General features: G+C 55.6%; 3 protein-coding genes across 3 annotated transcripts; 2 read left to right on the forward strand and 1 right to left on the reverse strand.

Moving 5' to 3' along the window:
• Positions 1-2,263: 2,263 nt before the first annotated feature.
• On the forward strand, positions 2,264-5,943 carry COCSUDRAFT_31081 (hypothetical protein). Its single transcript, XM_005644180.1, has 6 exons — positions 2,264-2,747; positions 3,005-3,251; positions 3,533-3,717; positions 4,083-4,230; positions 4,582-4,848; positions 5,176-5,943. Exons 1-6 carry the CDS (start codon positions 2,298-2,300, stop codon positions 5,367-5,369), a joined length of 1,491 nt encoding a protein of 496 aa, XP_005644237.1. The 5' UTR covers positions 2,264-2,297; the 3' UTR covers positions 5,370-5,943.
• A 155-nt stretch (positions 5,944-6,098) lies between these two features.
• Positions 6,099-17,012, reverse strand: COCSUDRAFT_67756 (nucleoporin-domain-containing protein; the record flags this gene model as incomplete). The annotated part of the gene is made up of 24 exons (XM_005644181.1): positions 6,099-6,239; positions 6,500-6,715; positions 7,015-7,257; positions 7,714-7,902; positions 8,187-8,300; positions 8,583-8,765; positions 9,009-9,200; positions 9,487-9,630; positions 9,828-9,983; positions 10,308-10,510; positions 10,991-11,217; positions 11,748-11,962; positions 12,364-12,522; positions 12,749-12,880; positions 13,180-13,351; positions 13,623-13,743; positions 13,934-14,130; positions 14,444-14,717; positions 14,858-14,942; positions 15,061-15,210; positions 15,474-15,698; positions 16,146-16,272; positions 16,375-16,544; positions 16,830-17,012. The coding sequence occupies 24 exons, from the start codon at positions 17,010-17,012 to the stop codon at positions 6,099-6,101; spliced, it is 4,218 nt and encodes a 1,405-aa protein (XP_005644238.1).
• A 380-nt stretch (positions 17,013-17,392) lies between these two features.
• COCSUDRAFT_44528 (hypothetical protein) lies at positions 17,393-19,916 on the forward strand (the record flags this gene model as incomplete). The annotated part of the gene is made up of 7 exons (XM_005644182.1): positions 17,393-17,431; positions 17,825-17,977; positions 18,080-18,221; positions 18,430-18,672; positions 18,968-19,156; positions 19,436-19,599; positions 19,794-19,916. The coding sequence occupies 7 exons, from the start codon at positions 17,393-17,395 to the stop codon at positions 19,914-19,916; spliced, it is 1,053 nt and encodes a 350-aa protein (XP_005644239.1).
• Between the last annotated feature and the right edge of the window lie 1,282 nt (positions 19,917-21,198).

The raw sequence follows: 21,198 nt of genomic DNA on the forward strand, positions 1-21,198 counted from the left end.
TACATGGAAGCCATAAAGGAAACCTGGAGTAGCAACTGATGAGTGGTGCCTGTTGGGGTGCTGCAGATGCCTCTGCTGCAGAACTTCATTAATGACCTGTACAAGGGCACGAAACTGGTCCTGCGATATGACCTGCGGCTGTTGGGCGCCACAGCCATCCACCTGGGCCTCGCCACTGTGCATGCCAAGTTGCCTACATGGAACCACGAAGAGGTGAGGCCCCAGCTGCACAGGCACTGTTGCAATGAGAGCTTGCAGCTTCTTTGTGTGTTAAGCAGCAGTGAGAACTGCTGCGCCGGCTCTGATGTGTGCCTGCGGGGGGATGTCATCTGCAGGTCCCCAAGATTGACGGGAAGCCATGGTATGAGGTGGCCATGATGAAGAGTCAGCCATTTGGGGATGTGGAGGGCTCCCCAATCACTGTCACAAAGCAGCTGCTGGAGGAGATTGGCAAGGAGATCATGGCCCTCTACGTCACTCGCTCGCAGGGTGCGGTCCTAGTGCTGTTGGGGTCATTGTGTATCTCGGCTCTCTGGGCGCTGCCTCTGACAGTTGTTTTATGTTCTGTCCAAAAGTTGTGATGGGCCCATTGAGAAAGGCGGCGAGTAATTGCTGGGGAATGTACTGGCAGAGGGTGCAGAAGCAAAGGATGCGAATGAGGCAAATGAGGCGGATGGGCCAGTGACCCCTCCTCTGGACCATTTCCAGGCCACCACGCCCACTGGCAGCCGAGCAGCAGAAGACAGGTTTGCCGGCGAAGTACCGGGGCATCCGGGTCTGTCGCCTGACAAGGTGGGGCACACTTTTCTCCTCATCAGCCTAACATGCATCACAGCAACACTGTTCTGCAGGGTGCATTTGTGCATGTGGGCGAGGCATCTTGTCGTCTTTGACATGATTTCATGGAGGGTACGAGGCACCAGATCTCGGCCACATGGGGCTCAGTGACGATTAAGTCACCCATGAACAGGACGGGCAGCGCCTGCCTGGCAGCGCTGCATCTGCGGCCGAGGCCGGTAGCTCGGCCCAGCAGGATGCTGGCCCGGTCAGCTCTCTGAGACCCGGCGCTGCAGAGTTCTACCCATCTGCCGAGAAGGCTGCGGCCAGCTCAGATGCGCGCATGGCAGCTCATGTCAGTCCTCAGACCGGCGCAGTTGCCATGTCCCCTGCTGCGCAGCATGGGCAGACGCGCAAGCGCACCTCTGATGTAGCAGGGCTGGACAGTCAGCCTCAGCAGGGCCGCTCACCCAAATCTTTGCGCGGGGTGCCCACTGCTGCAAATGGGGGTGCAGGCACTGCTGGCCGCTCTCCAGCTGAGATGCACCATGTGCCCAATGGCGGGCCGGCAGCAGTGCCCAATGGGCAGGCAGCGGGCAGTCATGAGCTCGGCAGTCCAGGCCTGGCAGCCAGCCTGGCAAAGCATGCAGTTATTCTGTCTCCCGCTCAGCAGGCCGACCCGGCAGGGCAGATGGCTGCCCATAAGCCGGATGCAAACATGGTGGAGGTTGGCACGACCATGCTGGCAAATGGCAGCGGGTGAGAGGTTGGGCAGCTGTCATCTCAGGCGAAACAGATATGTACGCGGTGAAAGCCAGCTGGTCTCTTTGGGCAGCCCATCAGATGGTGCTGCTTTGCTTGTGCTTTGTCGCTTCTCTCCAAGCTGATCGTGAGAATTTCTCGTCGGCAATTTTTTTGGTGGGAGTGAGCCCTTTTCAATTTGATTGTGATCGCTAGTATATAGCTGAGTTGCTTCATATTTCTTGTGGCTTTGAGGAACATCCGTGATCAGGGCTCTATACCTTTTTCTGGTGAGGCTGAAGGGAATGCATTGATCTCTTGAGGAGTATATTAGAACAGCAGTTGTACCCTTGCAATTAAGGAGATATCTGCAGAAGCCAGCAGTGTGTGTGTGTGCCTTCTGATTATCAGCGGTCCAGAATCATCTGATCTGTCCATGTATTCAATTCTGAATGTAAATATGGTTTTGAAAATCAACTTGAAAGGAATGCATGCACTGATCAGTTTGGATCTGCTTGCACCAGACGTTGCAATTGCAATTCAGTCTGAGGAGTTGACTCACAGGCTTCAGTCTTCTGGATATGATGATGGATCAGAACATGCAAGTGTCAAACATTTTACAGGTCCCCTCGACAGCGTTGATGCAAGATCGAGCGAAGTCCAGCTCTGCATGCCCCGAGATTACTAACCCCTGGGTTCTGACTTGGAGATGAGACGCTCTGAGGCCCAGAGCCAAGAGAGCAGTCTCCAGTGTCAGGGTGGCCCATTCAGCTGGCAGCATGAAGTCAGCAATGCAGCTGCGCGCGTGCCCCTTCGTGGGGGCGTCACCAGCGCTGTCCTCTCGCTCGGTGGCGAAGAGGGCACCTAAGAGATGCCTCCAAACCTCCAATGCAGTGAAGGAAATATTCATGCCAGCCCTCAGTTCCACTATGACAGAGGGCAAGATTGTGTCCTGGCTGAAGGGTCCGGGTGACAAGGTGTCAAAGGGAGAGTCTGTGGTGGTCGTAGAGTCGGACAAGGCAGACATGGACGTCGAGTCTTTCAACGATGGTATCCTTGGAGCTATCGTGATCCCGGAAGGGGGTGTCGCCAATGTGGGTGATCCGATAGCATTCATTGCTGAAACTGCGGACGACCTAGAGGCCGCAAAGGCCAAGGCTGGAGCCAGCAGCAATGGCGCTGCCCCTGCACCAGCTGAAGCTCCAGCTCCAGCTCCTGCTGTGGCGGAGGTAGGCTTTCCGACATCATAACTGGTAAAGAATAAGCTGGTGTATTGGCAATTTGTCTATTGAGACCAATTTATCTCAGCTCTTGCCGAGATTGTCCAATCCTAGATCATAGCTTTTTATTGTTTGCAAGCAATCTTCTTCTTGCAAATTTTCGGACCCTTGTTGATCATGATTACGAATCCGAATGCAAAACCCAATCGCTTGCTCATTATTCTTGTAGATAATATAGCCGAAAACATGTGCTCCACTCGCTTCAGGTGCTGGAAAAGGCACCAGAGCCTGCAGTGGCCAACGCTGCCACAGCCACGGCCACTGCTCCGCCGCCGCCCCCGCCGCCCCCTCCGCCGCCGGCGCCAGTGAACAAGCGTGCAGACGGCCGCATCGTTGCCACTCCCTATGCCAAGAAGCTGGCCAAGGATCTGGGCATTGACCTGGCCACCATCGGTGGCAGCGGCCCTAACGGCCGCATCACTGCCTCGGATGTCGAGGCCCTGAAGAACGGAGGTGAGCAGCCTGCAGCCTCTGTACACTTTATGTGGGGTCTGTCCTCCTTGGCATGGTCACAGAGCTCAATTGCCTCCGAGCCTTGCTTCCAAATATTGGTTTGAGGGAGGCAGGAAGTGAATGGTGATGAAGGCAAAAGATTATCAGTATCTGCATGGCTGCCAGCACATGCCTCAAGGACATGTCAGTTGAGCAACAACAGAGATTCTATAATGTCCCGGACTAAGAGGTTGGCCCTTTCTGCACGAGCAAAGCCACTCAGGCTTGGCTGATGCTTGCAGGACCTAAGACAGCGGCGGCCCCTGCCCCAGCAGCCGCTGCGGCAGCGCCCAAGGCGGCGCCGGCACCTGCCGTGCAGGCAGCGGCTAAATTGGCCGGGACGACGGTGTCAGAGCTGCGCGGCACCACGGTCCCCTTCACCTCCCTCCAATCCGCCGTCTCGCGCAACATGATCGAGAGCCTCAAGGTGCGCGCTGCCGCACCTTCTGCCTTCCAAACTCTCTCCCTCGACTGCTGCATGCGAGTTTGCAGGCTGTCATGACATTTGACATGACGTTTTTGTAGTATGCTTTTATTCTTTTGACGGGCGTGTTCCAGCATGAGTCTCACTGGGGCTTCATCCCTCCCCATGGGCCCAAGCAAGTTGGCCCATTCAGGATGTTTCATAACGGTCTGCCAGTTGAAGCCTTGCTGCAAGAAGCCTGTCAATGGTGCCAATGATGCACCACCGAACTGCACAACAAACATGCCGCATGCTGCAGGCGGTGCACTTCGATGCATCGCCTGATTTGAGCAGTGCATGTCTGACTGTGGGTGCGGCTGCGTGTGCAGGTGCCGGAGTTCCGCGTGTCGTACACGATCACCACGGACAAGTTTGACGCGCTCTACAAGAAGCTCAAGCCCAAGGGCGTCACCCTCACCGCGCTCCTGGCCAAGGCCTGCGGCGTCGCCCTCGCCTCCCATCCGCTCCTCTATGCCTGTGCGCGCCCCTGCTGCCTACCTCCTGCACCCCTCAACCACCCAGCCCTGCTACTGCCTGTCAATGCCCTTAACTTTTTATGAGCAGAGCTGCAATGTTTTGCTCCTGGTCGAAGTGTCTAGAGCATGGCTGGTAAAAGACCTTCTGTGAGGTGCTGATCAGAAAGCTACTCTAGCAACCGGCAAGTATTTTTGTGCTGAAGGGTTTTGCGGCTGGCATCGTACATCATTACACAGGGATGACTACCGGATAAAGTGAATCTGATGCAGCACCGATGATTTCACATCAGAAATAGCAATCAGTTATTTGTAGAGCTTGTGTACTGATGGGGCCATATGGGTGCTGGCGCAGCGTGCACGGCGGACGGCAACGGGGTGACCTACAACGAGCGCATCAATGTTGCTCTGGCGGTGGCGATGCCGGACGGCGGGCTGATCACGCCGGTGATCAAGGACGCAGACAGCACGGACATCTACCAGATCAGCCGCAACTGGGCCGACCTGGTGAAGCGCGCGCGCTCAAAGCAGCTGGCGCCCGACGAATTCCAGTCCGGCACCTTCACCATCTCCAACCTGGGCAACTTCGGCGCCGACATCTTCGACGCCATCCTGCCCCCTGGTGCGCGCTTCATCTCCCTTGTCCATGATGGTTCATGCGGCCTGTGATCCCAGCTGCTTTCTGTGAGCTTTCCTGTGGCTGGTGGTGAGTCCTCCTGTGAGTGCCAGCGCTCTCAAGAGGAGATTGGCCTTATTGCAACCGAAACGCTGGCTTGGAAAGGACCTCTGTAAGCAAGCGTTGCTTGTTGTGGGCCGTATTGACTCTTGGCAAGTCGTTGGCCCCGGTGCATGGTTTGCTTCTACCTGCAGCAATTGGGTGGTCCTCCATCACAAGGGACGGCGTCTGTGGTCTTTACCAGTGCTGAGAGATGTGGATTTGCGTGCGCAGGCACGGCGGCAATCCTGGCGGTGGGCGGCAGCAAGCCGACGGTGACGGCAGACAAGAACGGGCGCATCGGCGTGGAGAAGCAGATGCAGGTCAACCTCACATGCGACCACCGCATCGTGTACGGCGCCCAGGCCGCCGAGTTCCTGGTCACCCTCAAGCAGGTCATTGAGGACCCCGACCAGCTCACCCTCTAAAGCGCTCACTCTGTAGCGCACGCCATTTGTCAAGTGAGGGCCCATATTTGAGGACATTCCGAGCTCGGTGTTGGCATGGGCCCTCTTTGCTGCCAGGGCGGCTGGGTAGATGTCACCAGGGCAACAGCAGGCGGCCACTGCTCCCAAGCTTGGGTTATGGCGTTTGCTGAGGTCGCTGCAGGCGCTTCTGTGCTCACCTGCAAGTTAAAGGTTCAGCTGTGGTGACTGCCACTTTTATGCAGACTGACGAGATTGTTGAGCGACGAGTGCAACAATGTTCCTGCCATGTGCCAATGCATGAGAGAGACTGTTTCTGACGTGAGTGTTGAAGCGTGCCATGACATATGTAGACCAGCCAGGACTCTTGTATGGGGGCCTTTGCTCAGAGTGCGGCTGTGCCAACAAGAGAGAGATTCTTTGTGCAAGCTATGCTACTCTCCATCTGGATGAGATCATGACCTGATCAGTGGGATGGTCGAAGAGTAGTTGCTAAGCAACTTCAAATTGGTTGCCGACTGCAGTTGGTCGTTGTCGTTTAACAAATGTTCCTCTGTAAATTTCGTTAGCATGACTTCTAGCATGCAACAAGCAGAAATGCGATACTCGTCATCCAAACATGTGTCTCTCTCAGGGGACTGGCCAATGCAGCAAATATATAGCTCTGGAATATCTTCAGAAACGTTTCTGCACCCTCGACACATCAAATGCCTCAGGTCTCCATGAATCCCTCTATCGCTGCCACACTGGTGCGCTTTCCAGGCTCTGCTGCAGCTCTGCAAACTGCCGGGCAACGCCTTCCGCAGCATCTGCAGGTGTCAGCCGTCTCGCCTCTGCCGCATATGTCTTGCAGGCCTCCACTAGAGCGCCCACCTGCACCCATTCATGGCATGACTGTCATGCCGTGTGAGCGATGTAGCACACTCCATCTCTCTATGGACCCAATAAGCTTTATACATGCAAGTGCATTAAACTGGATCACTCCAACCATGTTGCTCCAGCAGAAGAATGTAAGAATGTAAACGTCGAAGGTCATTGTCACATGCTCATTCGTCCTATATATACACCAGACGAAAGTGAGGTATCTAATTAAAGGTCAAACATGCATGCAACAGGCACAGCGCATGTCCTACCTCTCGAGCGACGCCGCTACGGTAGGCCATGTAGGACAGCCCCGGCTGCCGGTCGCGAAGCCGCTCCGCGCTGCGCTGCGCGAGCCAGTGCAGCGAGCGCAGCAGCCGCAGCCGCAGCCTCGGTGCGTGCAGCTCTTCTGCGCCCGCCTCGCCGCCGCGCACGGCCAGCAGCGTGTCATACACCCGCTGCACCGCCGCCTCCTGCCCCTTGCACGCCTGCACATGCCACACCATTTCGGTCACCTCGCAAACTGATGAGTTCCGGTATGCCACATGACCAGTGAGGAGCTTGCCTTGAAGAGAGGTGCTGCAGACAAGTAAACTCATAAGTTGTCAACGCTGACAATCATAAGCAGCCATGTATAGTACATGGCGGGCAATGGTATCTGCTATTCGCATATGGAGGGCAAGACAGGCTTTCCTGGCACGCATATGTGAATGCATCGTGATCCATTGCAATCAGACAGCAGGGCGTCACAGGGGTCCAAAAATCGCTTGATTTGAAGGAAACCCACGTGGAGCATGGCGGAGGGAACAGCGTCGGAGTCGTCGACGGCTGCGCCGCGCTCGGGCCAGAGCCCCGAGGCGGTCTGCTCCAGGCGCTGCGCCACGTGCGCGCCCGGGAAGGCCACGTCGTTGGGGAAGATGCGCTCCCCCAGCACCTGCGCGCGATGACACACCTCCGCCAGCGCGCCAGCCGCCGCCTCGCCCTCCGGCCGGCCCTCCCCCGCCAGCCGCGCCACCGCCTCGTCCCACCCCTGCGCCGCGCACGTTTATATCACCTGTCTGTGCATGTCCAAAAAATGAGATGTTCTGAAACTTCACCATCGACCAAAACTTTAGCCTTGATGCTAGGTCAGCCTCCTCGTCACTCGCCAGCACCGGTCTTCCAGGTCCACCTTCACTCATATGTACATTGTGTCACGAGCCCCTTGCGAGCGTCCCCTCGTGCCCCTCGGCAGCGCAACACCACATACAAGAATTGCATTCCAGCGTCACCCCTGCTCTTGGATGAACTGCTTTCACTAAATATGCAAGGACCATGCTCCAGGGCAGCAGCATGGAAGCAGATACAACGTAAGGTCCTGCCCCCCAAGCCGGCACCTTGCCAGACAAAGAGAGGGCTAGAACCCATGGTAATGGGTCAAGACGGACAGCCGAGCCTGGGGGTCAGGGTGGCAAGGGAGCATAAGGAAGCTAGGAAGGCAGGGCACCTGGCGCAGGTAGACGTCCCAGAGCTGGCGCACATAGGCGGCGTCCGAGTAGTTGGCGACCTCCACCATTTCCAGCGCGAGGCCCCAGCGCGCCCAGGGGCACACGTAGTCGTTGTACAGGTCCACCAACTCTCGCGGACCCTCCCGCAGCTCCGCCACTGCCTCCTTCAGGGGCTCCCGCCTCTCCTCCTGCAATCCGTGCGAGATATATGTCAGCTACTTTGTGACTCCCGGGAAAAGGGTCTTCAGCAGACTGCATGAGGTGGATGAGAACTTTCTTGGTTTCTGTTATTGCGTCAAAATTAGTTTGAAGCAACTGGCAATAAGCATGTATTTGCAGAATTTGTCTGAAATTTGGCCGCGATCTTCTGAAGGACTCAGGAGAGGCAAGACCCGCAATGCGGCCTCTTGCAATATGCTTGTACTTCAGTTCAGGCATGAGATGTTGGGTTGGTCAGGGGCGTGGCTGGCACCTGGACGGAGGGCAGGGAGGCCTCCAGCTCTGCTACCAAGCGCTGCTGCAGCTCCATCAGCCGCCGGCGCACCTCCAGCCGGTCTATCAGCTCCGAATTGCCCTGGCTCTTTGCCTGCACCAGCGCACTCAACCATTGCTTTCCTTGCTGCCATGTGCATGAGGGCACGTCTCTACAATGCACCAAAGTGCGGGACAGCTTGCTTGTGCTGGGGAATTCTGGAGCTTGATCTTGTGACTTTACTGATACTTCAAAGATGGTGAAGCAGCAAGCAGCAACACAGCCCAGACATTTGAACCCCATCTTCCCGGCCTTCATACAGACTTGACATCATCTGTGGCCCACCATGCATTTCTCAGACCAGACAACAAGCTTGTCGGCAGTATAAGATGAAACATGAGTGGCCGGGAAGCACGCCTGCAGCACAGCGTTCTGGTACAGGTCGAGGCGCTCGGCCAGGTCTACAGCCTGGTCCCCAAGGCCGGCTCGGCGTGCGGCCAGCGCCGCATAGACGGCCGCCGCGTCCGCGTACTGGAATCGCGCTATGTACAGCCGCGCCAACGTGTCCAGGCTCGCCACCTGTGCAGCCGCACTCAACAATAAAGATAGTGAAGCCTGTAAAAGCTTGAACCGCGAGCTCTTGACTGCGTGCACATCCCTTGCATCCGCACTTCTGCCTTGCTTACCAGAAATGACCAGATGTACACACAGGCAAGCTAATGCTCATTTACTGGGCGCCATCTGCCCGTCATCCACATGTTCACACCCAAGAGTGGCATGCAGCAGGATGAGGTCATGTTGGGATGATGGTCAAAGGGCCACCTGAGTGGGCGAGAGGGGCCCGATGGGGGCGCCGGGGGGGACGCCCCCCCGTTCTGGGAGGCCCCCGGAGGAGCGCAGGTGGCGCTCCAGCCTGGGGTTGTCCAGCTGCAGCAGCTGCGTTGTCGCGTGCGCGTCCACCAGTGTGTTGTACAGCACCTCGTGGAAATATGGGTCGTCCGCCTTGGCCGCATGCTGTGCCACCCGCAACCACACACGCTGTCATGGGATGCTGCGTGCTTGCTTGGATGACAGAAAGACCAGGTTCAGTCGCATGGGCCATGCGCATGCAAACAAAGACTCGACCAAATCGGATTTGACTCTTCTAGACTATTTGCGTATGCATCATGCAAGCTGCACGCGTCTGGCGCAGCATTACCCCACCCTTGCCCAGAGTCTGGGCAAAGTTTTTTGTAACAAAAGAGGGTTTCCCGCTGCTGCAAGATCCTAGGAATGCCATGCAGAATGGGAGAGAGGGCACCTGCAGCAGGGTCTCCAGGAAGTCCTTGCGCTCGGCGTCCGAGAGGCTGGACTCGCGCGGCAGCGTGCTCGCGTTGCCGGCGGAGGGGTCTATCAGGTACTTGAGCACGTTCATCACGTGCACATACGCGTTCTCGTAGCGAGCCTGCAGCACGGACATGAGCACACATCAGCGCATGCAGTGGAGCAGCATCTTACAGGACAAATTCACCAGAGATCCGCCGCAGAAAAATTCAAGGTGTGCAATGACCGGGCTTTTGCATGTCTTGCTCCTGATCAAAGGCACTCGGGGCTATGCGCAAATTTGTGTACAAGTGTGGACATGGCATGGAGGAAACGTACCTCCCTGCCGGCGCGGCCGGGGTCGCCGGGCAGGCGGGCGGTGTTGTCGGGGTCGAGCGCTGCGGCCTTACGCAGGGGCAGCTCCACGACGCCCTCGTAGCAGCGCAGGAAAGCCAGCTGAGTCACCGCCTGCGCCAGGTCGCACGACAGCGGCACCTGCGCGCATCAAGCACACAGGTCACATATCATGCTACTTTAATTCAAGATTGTAGGAAGTGGACCAGCCTTTCCTGCTGGAAGTATCCTGGCCATGATGGGAACATGGAATAGTGCCCCCTATCAGCCAAAACTCCATACCTCATAACAACAAGTTCGACACGACATGGACATGGACCCACGTGCCCCACTCCAAGAAACCTTATGGGCATGAAAACTACATAAAATTGCCTCATGGTGGCAACTGGTCAAGAGCAAAGAAATAAAAATCCACAAGACAGCTGGTTTGGTACTTCGTAGGCGTGATGAGCGGAAGGCAGTGACAGGAGGACTATTGGGCAGGAATGCGCGTGCCTTCATCATGAGGCGGAGGGCTTCGCGGGTGAGATGGGCGCGCTCGGAGGCGGCGGTGGTGGCCTCCGCGCGCTGCAGCAGGCCGCTGGCCGCGTAGAAGGTCTTGTCATCCTCCTTGAAGAAGCCGGGGCAGCCGCCCGCCAGCACCGCCGATAGATCTTCCGCCACCCCGCCTGCGCCAGCACACATCAGTTTGCTCATGTTCATATTGTCTCCCCTGAGTAGCACAGGGTGGTAGAATATGTAATCTCACAGCATTTCATAGGGGATATTGTCATCCCTGGGGAAGCTCATGCAATGCGGTAGTCTGCATGAGCTTCCGGGGTTATGAATAGCAAAAGCAGCCAACCGGTGATCCGGGCGCTCGACAACCCATGGAGCTGGAGCACATTTGCAGATCTCTCGGCCCAACTGGTCGTCATGCAACATGATCTCCAACCTCAAGAGGCACACCATTCGCCAGAGTCTGCTGGAGACAAATGGAGACCAGGAGAGAGTAGATGAGCAGGGATGTTTCGGCTGTCACCAAGGGAGCAAAGACAAGGGAGAGCAGAAAATGGCCCACACTTTTCTTGAGACCGGGAGAGAGCAGGAAGGGGCTTTTGCTGCTCTCTGCAAAGGACAGAAACAAGGCGGAGCAGAAGTTGGCCCACCAGTGGCGGAGAGGTGCTCGGTGATGAGGACGGAGATGAGCGCGGCGGCGGCTGCCTCGCCGTGGGCGCCGGTGACCCAGTCGCGCAGCTTGAGCGCGTCGCGGAGGGATCGCTGCGTGGCGTCGTCGCAGCGCGCGGCCAGGCGGCCCAGGTTGTGGTCCCCCAGCTTTTGTAGCAGAAAGCAGCCCTCCGCCGCCCGCGCCACCAACGCCCGCACCGCCCCCACCCTGCAAACAAACGCACATGCCAGCTCAGCATGCTTCTCTGGCACACATTGGTTCACTGGACCTCCTGGGAAGCAATGTTCTCTGGCCCTCATTGCTGCAGAAGGGATCTGCGCAACAGCCGTGCAGCAATTCGCGGTATTGTATAGCACAGGCCGCCCCGCTGAAGGCCGTCATGAACATGGGCTAAGGTGGCATGCATGCACTAGCGATGCAAAACCGGCTGTATGATATGGAATGGAAGTGCTGCTCCGGGTATCTATCCTGTTCTGAGAACGAGCACACGGCACAACCTCAGACGATGGAACAGCTGAGTTAATGCCATTCTCAGCACAGGTGCGATTGAGCGGCACCTGCACTCCTTGTCGAAAAGGCCATTCCCTTTTCATCTGTTTTATTACCTGCCCTCATCTTAAGTGTCTGTTGGAACTGTCTCCTTACATTTCTACAGCCTCACACAACTGCCCCTGGGGCCTCACAGCCCATCTCATGAGACAGTGCAATAGTCAGCTGGTGATTTTTGGGTGACTCACCGCTGGTCCTCCAGCTTGGCTGCCTCAACAAGGCGCTGGCGCTTTGCAGGCCGGCCCTGACTGAGGCCCCCCTGCGCGCCTGCATCCAGGTAGGAGCCTCGCACTGGGTCTGTGGACGCTGACGAGGACGTCGGCTGCCGCTGGCTGCGCAGGCGCCGCCGCTCCTGGTACTCTCGCAGGAAGCCCTCCAACGTCCGCAGCCTGTCCTCCAATGCCTGCGCAGCCGGGAAGTCCAATTCAAATCCAAAAGGTAAAAAGAACACCAGGTGGAATATTTTCAGAAGGACTGTTGGGATGCATCTATATGGTGCTGGCGCCTGCTACCTGGAAATTCATTCAAGGACCTTTTTGCCCATCACATTGATGGCTAGCGATTGGAGATGCCCAGTGTGCGCTGCCTGGGCACATCAATGCGATGATCAAGAAGCATTGAACAAATTCTCAAGAAGCTCACAGAGCCCAATACATCAACGTGCTCGAGCAGATCCTGGTCGCGTGCTCAGCGTGTTTGAAATCCAAAAGAGGCCCAAATGTTGTTCCTTCTATATTTAGAGATACGATAGAGGAAATATGCACTCTGTTGGGATGCACAAAAATGCTGAGCACTGGCAACTACCTGCAGCGTGTCGGTGGGGATGTTGGCCTTCTGCTGGCTGCTGCCGCGGCTGACCGGCACAGTGACGGCCTCCTCCCAGGCCGGCTGCAGCACGCGCGCCACGTACATGCACAGCCCCTTGTACGCTGCCGACCACTCCGGCTCCGCTAGAGGCACAGCCTGCCACAAGCACACACATGCCTTGTCTTTCCTATTCTTGTCAGTCACCACGCACACGTTGCAGGCAAGGGCTCCCTCCAAGAGTCTCGCACACCAGCTTGCCACTTGATAAACGTCTGGGCTGACTTAACGCATGTGGCTTGACAATAGTAAGTTGTGCAGTAGCCAGATGGTACTACAGCAGCAGCAGCAGGTACATCATGAATAAGGTGATGTGTGCAGGAACCTGGCCCATGTCGAAGCCCTGATTGGGAGGCAGGTTCTGGTCGCCGGAGCGCGTGGCCTCGCTCTCCTTCACCTCCGCCTCGCCCGTCAGCCGCGGGTTCTCCAGCGCACTCTTCGCCTGCTGACTCACCGTCTGCACCACACCATAGGACACTGTCTTTAAAGTGCTTCCATACCGCTGCACAGCTCACCCGGCCACCTGGACCACTTCTATCACCAGCAGGAAAACTTAAGAGTAGCTTTGGGATGATGCTAAGAGGCGCATCTGGAGATAAGTGATGGTAAAACGCTGCCCCATATCCAATTCCTTAATGGACTCGCCACATCCACACAAGAGCCAACCAACCGTGGGCACGGTGCTCATTTTATATACCGTCCCCTTGCCAGCCAGTGCCAATGCTGTCAACAGAGGGTAAGAAACAAGCAGCGCACCTGAGAGGCGGCAGATGGCGGGCAGGTGGCGAGGTAGAAGCACATAGCGGCGACCTCGGCCGCGCCGTAGCCGGCAAAAAACTGCTCGAGCTTGGGCGCGGACCGCTCCTCCAGGATGCTGGAGAGCACATCCACCGGCCGCCGCTTCTCCGCCTCCAGCACGCCCGCCGTGCTGGCGGCACCAAGATGAGGTTTTCACACAATGTCACCGTCTTCATTTCTTTCAGATTTAAATTGTTTTCTGCCTTCCATTGCGTTTGATGTCTCCACACGGATGCCTCTGCATGCTTTCTCCGTGCCTTCTTGTCCCGGATTCAGATGCCAGCAGCATCATGCTGCTGGCAGACCTGCTGGGCCTGCAAGCTTCCAGCCATATGATTTGGAGACACTAGGCCTGCTTGACTAAAAGATGCGCTTGCCGGGTCTCGCATTGTGAGGCGCACCTGATGATCACAAAAGGCTGTGGCGGTGCGCTAAGCTGCGTGGTGAGCTCGTCGCGCATTGCCAGCTCAGTCCCAGCCGTCAGTGCCGGCCGGCCCAGCGCCGCAATCGCGCATGTCTCCCCTGCGAAGCCACAGACATGATTTAGCTACGTGCAGCATATCTTCAATTAACGCAACGTTTGTTTTACCTCTTCGACACGCCACTGACAGCCAATTCCCGCGTGCATGCCGGCAGACAATAATCATCAGCATACAAATTTCCTACAAGCATTCAGACAGGTAGACATTATCGGACGAGCCTGGCAGCGCACCAGGGATGAGCATTTCGAGCTCGGCCACGGTCTCGCGCAGGCCGGGCATGCCAATGTAGGCGCCAGTGGCGGTGGCGGTGGGTGGGCTGGCAAGGTCCCGCGCGGCCACTATGAGACGGCTGCGCCCCTGCTGCCCCGCTGCCTCTGCCAGCAACAGCACTCCGTTGCTGTAGTGCGCCACCGCCACCTCCAACCCTCTGCAGCAGCGCAATGTGTTAGGCACTCTTCACATAAGCGCCACAGGTGTGCAGAACTGGAGTAGCCAGCCCGCTCCGAGCTCGACAACAAGGGCAGCATGCGTTGCCCGACAATTGCCCAATGCCTTCCAGTGTGCGCAACAGTTGCAAGAGGCAGGTCCCTGGCAAGACTTAACGAGATGTCTACCTTCCCTTGATGGAGCAAGCACCTCACACAGGGTTCTTATTGCTGCTTGCAGAAGAGGAAGAAGAAGCAGATCGCTCTCAGGTCCGTTTTCAATGCATGCAGTGACAGAAGCACATGGGTCTGCACCTGGATGGCTGCTGGGTGCCGCGTGCGACGGCGGCGTTGGTGGGCTGGGGGGGTGCCTGCCGGGCGATCTGGGCGCGCAGGTGCGTCGGCCGTTGCGAACGCGCGGGGCCGTAGCCGCCGGCATCGCTGGTGCTGAAGTACACGCGGCGGCCGTCCGCGGTGACCGCCAGCAGGTGCAGCCGCGCCGATTCGGCTGTTGAGATCGGCGCTATGTGCACCACAGAAGCGCCCTTGCGGTCCGCGCTGCTGCGGCCGCCAAAGATGTCCCTGCCGCCTGTTGCGTTAGCAAGCACACGATTACATCTTGGACAATTTTCTGACAATGAACAGTTCTTGATTGGTTGCAAGCTGACAGGGTGATGCAAATCTGTCACAGGTGTGACGAGTATGGTGGAATTGCTCCAAGGATCTCACCTGCCGCCCTCTCTGCCTGCTTGATGAAGTCTGTCACCTCAGCCACCTTCCTGAACTCCTTGCCGTCAGCTCCCAGATCAAAGACCTGCATGCAGACAGGGAAACTTGCCTACATGCATGTATCAGAATTCATTAGTACATCTGCCACACCGCAGCACGCAGCTTCAGCAGGTTTTGTTCAAGACTGAGGAAGTCCAGTGCACCTGTATGCTGGAATTCTGGCTGCGGGTGTAGAGGATGTTGCGCTCCGAGTCGATGGCAATCTCCAGGATGGGGCTGGGCCGCGGCAGGAGGCTGTTGAAGTAGGAGGGCAGCGATGGCAGGTAAGGGGTCCAGCTACTCGTCAGGTCTTTCTGCAACACCCCAACCACATTGAGTCGCAATGCGCCACTGCGAAATATGACACAGAACCTATTTCTTTCATTTAATACTATCTGACATGTGTCATGTCAGAGGGCAAGTGCTCCATCACTTCATGCATCATGAATCTGCAATCTGCTGTCATGTAATTGTTTGCATGCGCCACATGCATGACATTGAGCAACAGATCTGACAGTGCTCCGCTGCGATTCACAATGCTTGCACTGAAGATAAGCTTCTGCCAGGGAGGACCGACCTTGTAACATCGCTTTTTGCGCCAGGTGTCGGTGCTGTTGTAGACGATCTCATAGAGGAGGCCGTTGGCGCCGCCGGTGAAGATGCGGCCGTCCGGCGTGGTAGCCACGGAGCACATGGTCACGTTGTCGCTGGAGCACGCGTACAGCGGCAGCGGCTGCAGCGTCAGCTCCTCCCCCGCCTCGCCGCCCGGGCCCGGGCTGACGCACACGCCCAGCAGCACAATCTGCATGCGCACGGCAGACATGGCCCTTGTCAGGTGGTCTCGGCTGTGCTTTCAGAAGGACATAGGGGCATTCGTCTGGCTTGGCACGACTGTGCAAGATCAATGGAGAGGGTGCGCGGAGCACGTCAAATAAGTTAGCATGCGGTATCGCTCCATTCAGGGGCCTCCCACCACCTTTGTATGCAATTGAGCAGGGAATATGCATGCACTTTAGCAGGATAAGATCAACGCTGCTTAGAAGAGTGATCATGTGACCTGAAGAGGGGTGGTAAAGAGTGATGCGTAGGTAGCAACGAGGCCAGGCATCTGCACACTAGTCAAGCTCTAGAACAACTGCTTACACAGCTTTGCTGCAACTATGTTGCTCGATCTGCTTGTGCAGGTGAGCCTGCTGATGTGAGGGATGTCAAGCTGTGAGTCTACTGTGCCTCACAGGGCGAGACGCACCTCCACTGTGGTGCAGAGGACCAGAACATACTGGATTGCCTCCACAAACACTCCAGGCCGCGGCCTCACCAGCCCCACTGCACAGATGGCCTGCTCCTCCCCGCTGTACTCCAGGGGAACATCGTTCCTGTGCAGCCAGTGCATGCATGATATTACCACCCTGCATTCAGTGAGGAGCATGCTGGGAGCAGGAGCACAGAGGTGGCAGTTGCTGGGGCATCCTGCGCACCATCTGTCAAAGCGCCACATGAAGAAGGAGTTGTCCACAGACGCCCAGGCCCTGTTGATTTCAGGGAACACCCCGCAGAAGCACACGGTCTGGCAGGCGCTGTGTCTGTCCAGCACCATGGCCGGCATGTTCCCCATTATTGGCGAGCGCGGTCGCAGCAGTGATGGCCACTGCGCAATACCAAGGCAATACTCAGGAAGAGATTATTGCCGATAAATTCCATCTGAGTTTAAATACAAGTCACCAGTGCAGATCCCAAAGACATCTGACTGGTTCCCAATAAGTGTCAAATGGAATATAGTGGAATGAGCGACTTCCATCATCCCCAAAAGCAAAAATATTAGAACTCATCATCTAATCGGGACATGACGTAGGCGCCCCCTGCAGAGACTCCAAGCACAATCGCTTTTGATGCTCACCCCTGGATACTGCAATGAGTATTGTGTGTCCCTGACGCTGTGCGAAAGCAGATCATACAGGTCCACTCCTTTCCCTCCATCGGTCACGGCTTTGACATACTTCCAGGCATTGGACACTTCATCGACGCTGCCAGCTGCTGATGATGTTGGGCCAGCTGGTGACCTGCTGCTCGATGGCAGCTCGTCACCCTGCCACCTGCCTGGAGGCGGTGGTCCCATGCTTCTCGCCATCACAAAAACATGATTCAATATGTGGAGCAATTCTCTCACCTGACATGCATGGGCAAGATCGCACCTGCTGTCACGTGCAGATTGACTCGCAAATCGAATTGTTTGCGACCGCAGAACAGTCGCGTTTGGTACTTCACTTAGAAGGTGAATGTGAGTTTTTCCGACTTCTTCAGTCACCACGATTCAGATCAGTTAATGAGGCGAGTTCAAGATGGGCATGCACCATCAAAGGAACCTGTCGTACCAAAGCTAGAAAGTGGGCCTTTCATTGAGCTAATGCCTATGTACATCATCATAAATTGGAGTTTCAAATTTTGATATTAATGAATGCTCGCTGCTCTTGACTTGTGACCCTACCACGTGGCAGCATGGCCAAATGGTTCAAGGCTCAGCCAGAATGGCTCAAGGTGCATGGTGATTCTGATCCGATGAATTTGCTCACAGCATACATCATTCTGCACAGATATTTGAAATGCACCAGGCGCAATGCTGAAGATGCTTGCATGATCTCTGACAGTCCTAGGTTCAGGGAAAAACTTGCTAGCTGCTAATCTTGGACCTACTTGAATGCTTGCAGAATGGCGAAAGTGCCGCTGCTGCGCTAATCACTGTCTCTGCAATCCACTCTCGCGTCAGGGAGATGCTGGTTTTGCGCCGCCTGCAGACAGGCTGGTGTCCCAGGACGTGCTTCACCTCGGCAATGGCTGACTCATTGAGAAAGGTGCTTTGAATTTTCTTCAAAAACTCAGCTTTGGAGAAACATGGAATCCCACGTAATATGAACATCTTGTGACATGCAGAGGCCTGCCATCTATGTGGAGAGAAAAGAGGACAGCGCTGTCCTGAGGCAGCTGTTGGACTGTACTGGGCAGACCCCCTCCGGATTTTTTTATTTCTTGACGGGTCCGCCTGGCGGTGGCAAGACAACGCTGGCCCAGAGAGTGATCCATGAGGTGAGCTCATAAAATTGCCCTCACCTTGGACTTTCTGAACTCATGGAACAATCCCTGCATTATATACCTTGCATCATACTTCTGAACGTTATGTTGCATCAGTTGAGGGAGGGGGTCCTCTATGTGGAGGCTCCCAGCGACGCGGGCCAGTTTGGCCAGCAACTGGCGAGCACCCTGCAGCTGGTCGAGCAGCTGCCAAACCCGCTCTTTCTCATCTATGACTACGTCCTCAACATAGCCGGCGGTACTGCTCCTACCACCCTTGCCTCTGTCACCATCACACTCCCGAGACTTCCCCAGTACCTTTGCTTCAGTGCATGTCCACATACTAAGCAGCCCTCAAACAGATATCTCTCCAAGCAGAACAGCACTCTCTTTATTGCATCGGACATTAGCCTGCAAAGAGACATGACATCCCATGGTGAAGACATCACAGGGATGCTGGTGGGCAGGCCCCGAGCAGGAGCGGACATCAAAGCTGAGCTCCTGTCTGAGTGCGCTGGAGACAGCTGCACGCGCATTCCGGGCTGCGCGGCGGCGGCCGGCCGTGTTAGTAATAGACAATGCGGAGCGGCTGGCGGCGAAAGAGTCGGTCATGCGCGACATGCTGTTCGCCGCGCAGCAGTGGGCCGACCGGGGCCTCGTCAGAGTTGTCTTCGTGTCCAGCGACGACGCTCTCATCACACGCCTGCTAGGTGGGTGAGAATTCGTCACCTCCTCCTTTTATGACACAGCCATGGAAAGAAGTTGCCTGGGAAAGGCACCAGCATTGCAAGCCTTGAGGCGATCATGAACAGCTACACACTAGCATTGTGTGAAATCCTGCCTAGTGACTTGCCTGGCCCTTTAAAAGATTGCAGTGCCCTCATCAATCTCCTGCTCCAGCAAGCTGGGATTACTTTAGTGATTGCGCTTTTTGTGACTGGGTGGACACACAAAATACAAAAGCCTTGCCAATGGGGTGGGCTGATGCACTTATGTGTGCTGCAGGCCAGTCGCGATGCAGCAAGGCGGCGTCTGTGGAGATGGGTGACCTGAGTGAGGAGCAGGCGCTGCAGTATCTTGAGAAGCGCGGCGTGGCGGCCAAGGCTGCAGCACAGGTGGTGGATGTCACCGGAGGCCGCCTGCTGCAGCTGATGTCAGCCGTTGAAGTGCTGGAACACGGCGGCACGCCTGAAGGTGGGCAGACTGCAGAGACCTCCACTGGCTTATCAACTTTCTGAGTTTCAGCGAGGCCGGCTTAACATCCAAACTTTTTTCCTGAAGTATCACATGTGCAAGTGATAATTTACAATCAATGTGAACTAGTTCCTGAAGTTTCATGCATCCTGGGCATGCTTCAGAACGCTCAGATGGCTGACACCTCGGTGCTGTTGGTCTATTGCGCTGGACACATCAGCCAGTAAGATGAATGCAAGACTGCTTGATGCAAGGAATTCGTGTCGATTGCTTGTGCAGACGTGAGGCGGCTTGCGCTCGTGGCTGCGGAGGCAGAGTTCCAGAAGGTGGGGCTATTAGATGACACACCGCAGAGTGCTGCCGGGCTGAGAGTCGTTCAGGCTCTGTTGCAAGCGGACAACATTGCCTCTGACCAGTGGAATCGCCTAGTCCCATCCCCACATGTGAGCCCCCTTCAGCCTTTTGGGTGTACACCTTTTTTCCTTTTTTCATGCACATCAGGATGCACGACTCTGAGGGTGAAACTGCTGCATTTCTTGCAGTTTGATTTGCTGCAAGGAGGACCTGGGAGATTTGCAAAGTTGGGAAAGAAATGCAGTGAATGCAGCTATGTGAAAATCCTTAATGGTGAGTGCAGGATAAGGAGGAGCTTCTGCGGGACAATGTGTTTGCCCGGCGGCACAGAGACTGTAAAATTGTTTTCGAGAACAGAAGTGTTGCTGTACTCGCAAGGGAGAAGTTTGGAGCAGCATGCAATTGATTTTTCAGGTCCTTGGACAGCGCGACTAGCCTGCCATTGAAGCTGCTTCCAGGAGGTTTAGTGGAGATTGATACATTATTGAGATGCAGTTGCCGGTCCTGTATTGGAATTTTGCTTTGATAGAAGTCCTGACCATGTGCAAGTTGCTGATTCTTCATGAGAGTGCCAAGTAGAACTGACGTAGCCAACCACACAGCACTGAGAATAACTTATAGTATGACGTAATTACGGGAGCTGGAACCAAGCCGCTTGCTTGCTGTACCATGCAGGCCTTGGCACCGGGTGCTTCCTGCATTTTTGCAGCTCCTGGATCATATGATGCATTTCTGTGCTTTAAATCTTGCCCTGCATTTATATTATTATATAATTACCGCCATGCTGATGAATGTCAAACTCGGATAGGTCTATATTGATCTGGTCAAGCGGATCACCAAAATTCCCACAAAATGTGAAATTTCGTACTGCCCTTGCGGTTACTGATGAAACCGTTGATTTCAATGCGCTTCACCTTTGGATATTACGATCAATCACCGCCCTCACAATTTAGCTGTGTTTTCGGCAAATGAGTCCGCATGTAAAGATGCAATTGCTCGGTAAGAAGAAGAAGGCGGGGCGGTCAATTTTTTGCCTCGCACCAAAGACTCAAAGCCTCGAAATTCCGGAAAACTACCTTGCTCAGGTCTTGGACACCCCGGCAGGTAGCCCTCATGGACTAATCATTTACAAAACTGATTTTGACTATTCTGCAAGATCACTGTCTTTCAACGTTTCGCTGTTGAGACGTGTTAGTCTCTCCATCACGGAAATAGCGCTTTGAGGTTTACTTTTCGATTAATCCGCTTATCTTGTGCTGCCTTCAGAGCCAAAGGCACTTTTGAGAGCCGAGGGGAGTGATCAGTACATTGGTTTGCACTCACCATCAGCACAGACCCCTCCACATGCCTCCAAGGTATTATAGCGCTTGTTCACTCGCAATCAACTTCTTGTTGCGCCCCAGCAAAAGCTGATGATATTTTCGGACAGCCTCTACTGTCCAGCATACTCATGGCTGCCACTGATCCGAGAAAGTATCCACCTGTGCTGTTTGACAGGCATCAACAGCACAGAAGGGTTCTCAGCGGATATCTGTGATCCATGTGGATGCATGGGCATCATACCAGGAGGATGTGTCGGAGCTGACAGAGGATCAGAGAGACCAAGTGGACAGACTGGTCCGCAGTGACTTTGACTTCCTGCAAGATGCCATTGAAGAAACAGACTTTGTGAGGGGCCTACTGTTGTA

This window comes from Coccomyxa subellipsoidea, assembly GCF_000258705.1.
Source record: "Coccomyxa subellipsoidea C-169, whole genome shotgun sequence".
NCBI classification, from domain to species: Eukaryota; Viridiplantae; Chlorophyta; class Trebouxiophyceae; family Coccomyxaceae; genus Coccomyxa; species Coccomyxa subellipsoidea.

Excerpts from the sequence above, each read along its gene's own strand:
- COCSUDRAFT_31081 (XM_005644180.1), top strand. The coding sequence starts at position 2,298 with ATGAAGTCAGCAATGCAGCTGCGCGCGTGCCCCTTCGTGGGGGCGTCA. Across the intron at positions 3,718-4,082 it reads ACATGATCGAGAGCCTCAAG|GTGCCGGAGTTCCGCGTGTC; the intron begins GTGCGCGCTGCC and ends CTGCGTGTGCAG. Across the intron at positions 4,231-4,581 it reads CCATCCGCTCCTCTATGCCT|CGTGCACGGCGGACGGCAAC; the intron begins GTGCGCGCCCCT and ends GTGCTGGCGCAG.